Source organism: Hydra vulgaris, chromosome 07 (assembly GCF_038396675.1).
Source record: "Hydra vulgaris chromosome 07, alternate assembly HydraT2T_AEP".
Classification (NCBI taxonomy): domain Eukaryota; kingdom Metazoa; phylum Cnidaria; class Hydrozoa; order Anthoathecata; family Hydridae; genus Hydra; species Hydra vulgaris.
In genome coordinates, this window is record NC_088926.1 from 14,561,875 (window position 1) to 14,572,500 (window position 10,626).

General features: G+C 27.0%; 1 protein-coding gene across 2 annotated transcripts in view; it reads left to right on the top strand.

The window, feature by feature from the left end:
• LOC101236869 (FAS-associated factor 1) overlaps positions 1-10,626 on the top strand; it is a 142,404-nt gene that overhangs the window by 107,468 nt on the left and 24,310 nt on the right. For both annotated transcript variants that reach the window (XM_065801144.1, XM_065801145.1), the window contains 2 exons: positions 5,012-5,073; positions 6,865-6,957. In XM_065801144.1, coding sequence (XP_065657216.1) covers positions 5,012-5,073; positions 6,865-6,957 — 155 coding nt within the window. The remainder of the gene's footprint in view (positions 1-5,011; positions 5,074-6,864; positions 6,958-10,626) is intronic.

Here is a 10,626-nt window from a genome sequence, read left to right on the forward strand (position 1 = left end):
GCCCTCCAAAATATCCAAAAACAAAGCATGTTATTGCTATTCAAAAAATATATGACCCATGTTCGTTCAAAGATTTCTCCATTCTTCATCTTGCGGTTATAATAATTCAATGAAAATCGACTTCTTTCTAAATTGCATGGAAAATTGATTTCAATTTTTTTGAAACCATGTTTAACAATGTCACACCTTTGTGCGTCAGAAACATCATCAGGCCAATCAGAAGGATCATCTTACAAAAATAAGTGGAATTGTTATGCCATTTGATGTAGACTCACAGATCAACCTATCTGACTCTACTCTAGTATTCAAATAATGACAATCAGAATTATTTGTAGTTTCTGTTGATATCGAAACACTTCCAGGCTGAACTGCTGGTTTCAAAAAATGTGTTAGTTTGGGGTAGTTTGTGATTTCCTCCCTGGCTGCAGCTTTTTCTCTTCTCTCAGTGGCTTTTCACTTTTTTCATACCAATAATTATATCATGAAAAACTAACAAAAGATAATTATAAATTTTTGATTTAATTAAAACAAATAATATCCTTTTTTTTTCATAGTACTAAAGCAAAAGTAATAACATATAGCATAGTAATAAAATAAATCATTACTAAGATAAACTGTGAATTGCTGAAAATAAAAAAAAATTTATAATTTATTAATAAATCTTAAAATATGTAATCTAAATACAAACAATATATTTGCATCAATGAGTATTTTGTATTAAAGTATTTTTATTTGCATCATAAAGTAGGCGACTTAGAGAAACATATTTTTCCACATGATATGCCATTCTTTAAAATTAGATCAAAAAGTTCTGTAGTTCGTTGTGTAATTAAAGAAGACAATGGACTATGACAATTAAATGTGGCAGCATCAAGTATTTTGAGTGATTTCTGCCTTGACTACTGTTTTAGGTTGTTGACCATGTCTTTCTTGATGTTGTCAACGCGGGAATCAAAGAAAGCCAATCCTACAAAATGATCAGAAATAGACCAGAGGAGGAGATGTAAAGCTTTCGCTGCAAAAGATTCAATTGTACGATTTGGATATTCTTGAATCCATTAATGAAGCTTGGCATCATTGAATGGTGCTTGTTCAGCTAACAGAGCTTCATTTCAAAATTGCCCATATATAAATGCCACAATAAGACCTATGTCTGTTTTTTCATACATTTTTTTAAGTTTAGTTAACATTAATATATTATTTTTACTTTTATTAATTTTTGTTTTATGATATTTCTGTTTTCGTTTATGATATATTTATAAAATTAGATATAATTTTAATACAATTTTCTATTTAATTTTTATTTCCTTACTTAATTTATAATTAGTTATATATTCTTATTTTTGGTTAGTGATATAATATTACTTATTATTCTATTGTTTTATTAAATATTACTATTATATTTGTTTGTTCACTAATTTATGACAATATTTACTATTATTATTACTATTATAATTGTTGCTATTATAATTATTATTATTATTACTATTATAATTATAATTGCTATTATAATTACGATATTATAAATACTATTTATAATATTGTATCGTTATTATTTTTCATTGTTATTTTCATTATTACTTTTTTTTTTTCCTTTAAAACTTAACAGTTTCAAGCTTTCTTCTAAATTTAGCGAATTTTCTTCTTTTATCTTTCTCATTAATTTTACTAACACCTCTATTTTTTGGGGAGTATCCACTGCATGTACAAAAAAATTTAGTAAAAATTGCCGTGCATTTCAATCTGATGTATGTTTGTTTTGGGTATTTAATTAAATACAGTTTAGCACAATCAAAATGCTCAATATGGCTGTGAGTAAATTGAACTTTAGTTGTCTTTCCATTGACTGGTGTATCTGATAATGAATTTAAACTGCTCTTCTATTCAAATAAATTTATTATAACTGATGACTTGCCTAAATTTATACTCAATATAATAAATTTATTATGTCACATGCTTCAGTTTCTGATGAGGAATACTGTTTATCTTTTGATTTAGATTGCCAATATTATGACATTAAAAAAATTTGTTCTCTTAACTTTGACATCATAAACTCTGTCCTTTTTTCCATTTAGACATATCCTCTTTACAAAAGCACTTGAAGATCTGAACATATTATTATCATTAATTAGTTTTGAAATTACCATTATTGAAAACAGAAACAAGGTTAAAAAGCGAATCTCCTTCCAATTCACACATCCAATTATTATTAAAAATTATAATTTTAAGCACTCACCAACTGAATCTTCTTGTTTTATCAAAAAATTTATATTTATCAAAAAAACTGATTTATAAAAGAAGAGATGATTTGATCATAAATACATCAAACTATTTAGAATCTAGTTTTGTTGAAATAATTTTTTCCAATCAATGTTATTGTTGGTTGCATATATAGACACTCTAGCATGAATATAAATGACTTTAATAATAAAATGTCTGTCCTTCTCTAAAAAATATCTACTGAAAATAAGTCTTTCTACTTGGCAAATTTAATATGGATCTGATACAGTCAAACTCTGACTTTGTAACTTCTGACTTTTTAAACTTCTTATAATATTTGCCCATTTATTACACTACCAATGAGAGTTACCATTCTGCTACAATCATTGACAATATCTTTTCAAATGTAACCACTAACCAAATTAGTTCAGGGAACTTAACAACTTCTATTTTTGATCACCCAACTCAATTTCTTATTTGTCCTAATTGCAACAGATTATTTAAACCACGCAGTCATAATTTATACCATAGGAACTTTAAAAATTATTATAAAGAATCATTTAAATCTGAATTATTAAATGTTGACTGGAATGACATTATCAATAAAAATGATGTTAACTCTAGTTTTGAATCATTTATTTCTCAAACAACATTGTTGTTAGATTGTCATGTGCCACTCAAACAACATTGTTGTTAGATTGTCATGTGCCACTCAAAAAAACATTAAGAGCTGCAAGCATCAATTTAAGCCATGGATTACTAAAGGAATAATAAAATCAATTCAAATTCGAAACCTTATTCAAATGTTAAGGATAAAACAAATATAATTAAACTATAAACTATCTTTAAATGCTATAAATATACCATAATTAATCTAAAATGCAAACTTAGTTTCTCTGAAATTGTAAAAAAAATGATCTAATATTTTTTTAGTTTCTAAAATGTAAACTTTTATACAACAATCATATAACTAAAATTAATAATAGATGTTTATATCCAACACACATTTTTAAGTATCTTGGTATTTTTATAGTTTCGAACCTCTCATGGAAATTTCATATAGATGCACTCTGTAAAAAACTTAATCGAGCTAATGGCATACTTTCAATAATTTGCCATTATGTTGATAAAACTACACTTAAGAATCTGTATTTTGCAATTTTTCATTCTTATCTCAATTACTGTTGTCAGGTTAGGTGACAAATTGGTAATATTAATAAATTGTTATCAGCTCGGCATCAATCAATTATGATTTTTAAACTTTCAACTCCATAATACAGAAAATAATAAAGTAAACTTCTTCAAAAAACTTAAAATTCTTACCTTGTCAGCACTAGTTAGATTTAGTAATCTTCTTTTTTGTTTTTGACTCCCATAATAAAAATTTGCCTTCCTCTATTACAACCTTTTTCACGGAAATTTGATTTATAAATTCACATTTAACTAGAAATATCAATAATGGAAAACTAACTGTACCTCCCTATAAAACTTTGAGGTATGGTAAGTATTCAATTACACATCAGTGCATCAATGAATGGAATCGAAGTCTTGTGTGCATTGTGAATGAGTTTGAAAAATTATAACTTCAAAATAATTTATCTTCATTTCTTTATTTAAAACAAAATAAATTTAAACAAATTCTAAAAAAAAAATTATTCTTTATCGTTATTAACTTTTTCATATTTTTCTTTTTCTTATTATTATTAAAGAAACTTTGTTTTTGTCATTATTATTTATTATTTTTATTACTGCTATTTTTATTATTACTAATATTATTATAATTGTAATAAATACTATTATTTTTGCTGTCATTTTTGCTCTATTAATGAATAAAGTGATTATTGTTATTATTATTATTATTTAAATTAATATTTTTTATATAATTATTTGATGTCACTCCTTTGATCGGGTTTCTGCATGAGTGATTCTGTCCTAATCATAATATCATTATATTAGGAGTGAATCCTAATATAATGATATTATGATTTTATTATTTATGTTATTATAAATATTCTTATTATTATTTATTAATATTATAATTATTATTGTTATATTATTGTAATTATATGATTGTAAATTTTGAGGAAAATAAATATGTTGTTTTTGTTGTTGTTGTTTTCGTTTTGTTATTTTTTTTTTTTTCCTTTGCAGTCATAACAAACTGATCCTGAAAAAATTGATATTCTTCCTCTCTCCCATATAACAAGAACTGCTTCAATTGTTTCCCAAATACTTTACTTTACTTCTTATTTCTCTTCTAAATGGCGGAATGCAACATCATGTACTAATAAATAGTTGTATACTTTTTATTAGTATATAATGTTATCTGACACCTATGTTGGATGTAATATTTAAATTTTCTTTTTAGCCTTTATTTACTCTTAAGCAGATTTAGTTAGATGCTCTTAAGCACTTGGGCAGTGAAAAAAGTTAATTAAGAAGACTTAAAACCTGTCACAGCACTATAAATTGTAGTTATTTAGTAAAAGTGTGTGTCACTGTCATTGTTTAATTAGTAAAAGCGTGTGTCACTGTCATTGTCTTATTTTCACTACCGCAAATTTATTTTTCATTTTATACCAACTAACTTAAATACAGTTTTTTAAAAAATATTTTCAAAGAATTTTCTTGTACTTGTTTAAAAAAAAAGTTTCAGGCAAAGTTATTTTCTAAAATACCTAAGATCCAATTTTATTTCTATATTTCAGCTTTTTTTAGTAGATCTAATATATATTTAAAGTTATAAATGCTTTTAACTTTAAATTATATTATTTTCAACAATTATTTTTAGAGAAAACCTCTTTTAATCTATCTTCATCATGACCATAGCGTGTTTACAAACATATTTTGCAGGTATTGTCTATAATAAATGGAGTTCAATAAATGTCTGTGAAATTATAAATTGTTATTACCTCAAGTTTTTAAGCAACAAATTAAACAGAAGTTTATTCATGTAAAGTATTTATTTTTTATTAGTTTTAATATTATTTTTTTCTATCACTCTATTATTCTGATTTTTCCAATTTGAGCTGACGAGGCAAGGTCTTTTGCAAGGTTCTTTTCAACTTTTTTGAGGTAACTTTTTTGAGGTAGCTATTTATCTTAATGTAATCATAATAAGTTGTTTCAGGTTTCTTTCCATAGATCATTCTTTTTAGAAAGCTCCAAATACTTGTTGAACATTCTGGAAACATTCTAAAATACATGGTGACATTTTGGGATGTTTGGCCAGCTATCTACTTCAATCACATAACTTATAGAATTTTTTTTTACGAATTGTGCCACTGTTTTGGCATAATCTGAAGCCAGGTCAGGCCAAAATAAGTATTGGTCATCGTTATGATAAACTTTTATAAAAAATACAAGTTATTTCTTTGTTGATAATGCTTTTAGTAAAGATTTTGGTTACCTGCAAGATCACTGAGTACAAAGTATGGTCTTGACACCCCTTTATCATAAATGATAAAGTTGTATCAAGACTGTACACAACAAGACAAGCATTTTTTTGGTTAGGTTTTGTAGTTTTCTTATATTTTACCAGAAGTTTGTTCAATGTTGAGTAAAGAATATCAATGTCATTGGTTGTGCTGTTAGCCAAAGTAAAATTAGGCTCATCAATAATGCATGATTTGCACTGCAGATACCGATACAGGCGATCATATCTTTGGGGAATTTTTTTTTGCGGTCATCGTTTTGGATTGATATTTTTTTATTTTATGGCAACTGATCTTTGTCTTTTTTTTTTAACAAGTAATTAATCAGTGCTACATTCAAATTTGAAAGCAGCCTGCCTTTTTTGAAACTCTATTACATTGATCAAATTTTGACGTACTTAATGTTTTTTTTCATTCATTTTTCTGATCACTTCCTTTAACTTTTTTAAAAAGATTTTTTCTGTACACTAGATTATGTCAGAAATGGTTTGTCTAGGTAATTTTCTTTTTTAAAGTGGTCTAGGCTTACCTTTTTGTTTTGACATCATTTTCCTAAAAATTTGCAGCTTTAGTGCAAAAAGCGATATTAAGAAGGGGTATTAAATTTTTTACAAAATAGACAGTATCTGAAATCAATAAAACTTGTGGGTGTACCATTTTTTAACTTTCAAACTTTTCACAGATTTTTATTAAACACCTGTTATACTTATGAAACTTTACATTTTATAATGGTTTATAAAATGAAAAGTTTCTGATTTTTTATACATATTTAAATTATATTTTTATGATATTTTATATACTTTTATGATATTTAAATTTTATTTTTAAAGTTATTATTCTACTTAGATCAATTAATTTTTTAACTGATTTAAAGTAGTGTTTAGATTGTTGTTTTTTTTTTGATTGTTGAAACTGCTGCAACCAAAAGTTTTATCTTAAGCATTGTACATGTTAAAATATGTTCTGTAGTTATACTGTTTTGAGCTAAAAATTATTTAATGCAATACTAGATTATTAAAAAGTTCATCCTTAATATCTCTACTTACATATTTGTATACAGGTCTTCAGTATGTTCTTACATCCTCTTTTACATTTTTTACCTTTTTTTTTTTCTTTTTTTTTTTTACATATTATTTGTTATTTAGTTTACAATGTTATTATTATATTTTTACTTTGTTTTATTATTTTGTTTTTTTATTATTGTTTTTAGTCAAATTATGTGTTCAGAGCAATTTGCAACATTTGTTACTGAAAATTTTGTTTTCTGGGGATGGGATGTGACGCACGAAAGTAACAAGATAAAGTATTGACTTTTGTATTGTTTGTTTTTTTTTAGAATTTTTTTTTAAATATCTCATAAAAATCAAACTTTTTTTCAGAATATTATATAATAAATCTTTTTTTTTTCCAGAATTTTTTTTAGTATTATTTATTTATGCTATTTGAGATTCAACCTCATGTTGAGTTAATTATGATCTCATGCTAAATAGAGTTTCATGACATTTTCATGTCTCATGACAATTTTTTTTTAAAGAAAACAATTAAACAGTTTAAACAGTTGTTTCATGTTAACAGAAAAAGTTGCAAAAATAATTTGTTCTAGTAGTTTGTTACAATAAAATTGTAAAATTTTGCAATTCTATTTGTCAGAAATTTTTTCTTTTATTTGTTGCTTTAAAACGTTAAAAAATGTTCAACACTTCTGTGAACTTTAGGACCTCTCTGATGTTTGCAGTCATGCCATACAATAGAGATGGCTAATTTTAGTTTTTGATAAAATGATTTGAAGTTTAAACGCATGTATAGATAAGCAGTGTGATATCAGTGTGACTGAAATAGCCTGCTGCTGGGGACTTCAGTACATACATCAACTATCTTATAGCCTGCTGTCAGAAAGGAGTGTTGCTACATTGAATAAGAGTTTGGGGTGGGGGAGCAATTTTTTCCTTTATTATTCTTCATTTTTTCTGAAAAGCTGTATGCTATTAGGGTAAGTAAAATGAGTAAGCAGTTGTTGATCTTTATACACTATTGTAGACACACACACATATATATACATATATTAATGCAGCAATAGATACACGTGGATGACATCATAAAAAAACAGGATGTTTAGGGGGCTTCAGTACATACATTGACTTTCAAATTGACTTAGGGTTTGGCATGAGGCAGCGATCTTTTCTTTCATTACTTTTTGTTTTTTTCTTCTTTTTCTGAAAAATTAAAGTACATTTTTTTACCTTTAAAGCGCAAAAATAATATTAGGAAATTGCAACTTAACATATGGATTAAGTATAGTATTTATATATATATATATATATATATATATATATATATATATATATATATATATATATATATATATATATATATATATATATATATATATATATATATGCGGCGTCAGCAAAAAGGTTGTAACTAACCTTTTTGGTTACAGCTATAAAACCCTAACAGAGAAAAAACTATTTGAAAGTTGAGTTGTCTCACATAAATCAATGTGAATTCGAAATTTTCTGATATTTATTTTTAATGTGAATTCACCTCCCGGAGGCTGTGAAGGCCACTACAGGCGAGGAGGCTATTTAATTGTGGTTATAATCCTCTCTCAACTCTATAACTCCGAAACACAAACCTTGACAAACAAGGCTGCTGCGCGAAGAAACAAGCTGACCACGGTACTACCGGGGACATGGTGGGGATCAAACTAGGATCTTCTCGCTTATGAAGCGAGCGCTCTACCACTACCGCATTTTTGTCACAAAAATAACTATTAATGTTCAGTCATTGCACATAGGTTGATGACCTTTTAATTTTTATGGGAAACCTGCTAAAAGACACTTGTAATATTTCTGCTAAAACAAAGCAAAAAGAAAGTTGCCAGAAATGTACAAAAATATTTATCTTTTTTTTTGAAGTATGAGTGAGGGAGTTCCAATGCTATTGTAATTATAAAATTATATACAATTTATTGACTCTTAAGACTTTTTTAACTTCAAAACATTTTATACATATAAAACAGTTTGTATAATAAAAACATTTTTAATTATAGTTGTAAAATTATTAAATGACAAAATAAATCGTTTAAACATTTATATCAACATCAATAATGAAACAACTCTAATTGGTTGAATTATATTATACAAATTCTATTTTGAATTTAATAGCTATTATTAATGTCATTCTGATTTGATTATGGTTTAGGTTCTAGGTTTAGTTAAAAGTCATGGCAATCTTTTGTTATGAATGTGATCAGTTTCAAATGGGTCACTTTTATTATAAGCATCAATAGGGAGTCTGGAAGAGTTTTGTTGCTTTAACTCAACTGTTGAGTGGTCTGCTGCACTTTTGTGATTTATTTAATGTTGATTTTCCCCCTATATATTTAGGGAAATATATTTCAACTATATATTTAGCAAAATATATTTCAACCATCAACATTTTTCTTGAATATTGCTTCCCTCTGGTCCATGATGCCTTTAAATGCTGCTCTTCAGCATATTTTAGAATTTACATTGTTAATATCATCATGTGTCATTCCCGTTATGGTGAACAGGACACCTCCATTTCTTGTATTTGCCTACATGTGCTGAAGGTATTCCAATAGAAAATACACATCCTTTTTTATTGAACTCACCCTCTACCATGATATGCGTGTTGTCATATTCACACATACAGAGTGAAGTCTAAATATTCTCGCTTTGTGTCCTGCCGACAATAATAGCTATCAATTTTTTCAATATGACAATCTTGATTGTCAAACTAGGTTTTGTTTGCAGGGCCAGCTCTTGATCAATGAATCGATGTGCTTTCTTGATCAATGAATCGCTGTGCTGTCTTGAGTTTTGCTTACATTATTCTTAATCATCCAATTAGACACTTGTGGTCCATACAAATTTTTTGTTACAGTCTTCCATATTGTTTTCCAAAACAATTTGGAAGACTGTAACAAAAAATTTGTATATTCTCTTTTATACTCTTGTTTTCCCACTTGTTAAAAAATGGTATCTGTGGTGAAAATCTTCAAAAACCCTGAAGACCTCTTTGACCCTTACTATTGCTCAATCAATCTTTGAAAAGTCTTTAAATCTATGAATATCAAACTTCTAATATCTCATCTTGAGCTTAATACCTTACTCTCTGACAATCAATATAAATTTTTATTCTCTTTGCTTTGTTGGTGTCATTCCTTTTTAACTGCAGTATTATAGTTGTCTATGATAGACACTCATTCATAAAAATATTTCATTTTCATTTCACTTGAAATGAAAGATAGAACACTGTGTTTCATTTCCAGCAACTTATGGGGTACCAAAATGTTCCATCTTTGACCCTGTATTGTTTTTCATCTATATTAATGAACCTTCTGATAATCTTACTTTAAGCAAATTTTTTTAATTTTTATTTAAAAGATTATAGAGAAAAATATTACACTAAAGTTGCTCCACTAAAGCACCACCTATTTGCTGATGTTACAACTATATACACCAGTCTTGACAAAATCCTTTCACCTTTTAATCGCTTAAAGCACCACCTATTTGCTGATGTTACAACTATATACACCAGTCTTGACAAAATCCTTTTACCTTTTAATTGCTTAAAGCAGTTTTAATTAGGCAACTATATTTAAATCTAAATATAGTTGCCTAATTAAATTCCACGCATGCGTGCGAAGATCACTGTTATTGCGCATCAATTTCATTATAAATCATTTGATTTAAGCGTAAACAACACTATTTTTAATTTAACTGATAATGTCGATTTTTGTTCCTGATAAAGTGTTTTTACGGGGGATTCTTCTTCATTACTTTAACATGAAGAAAAGTGCTACCGAAAGTCATCGTATTTTGGTTGAAGTTTATGGTGACCATGCTCTAGCTGAGCGAACATGTCAGAAGTGGTTTGCACGGTTTAAAAGTGGTGATTTTTGTTTAGAAGACCAAGAGCGACCAGGACAGCCGAAAAAATTTGA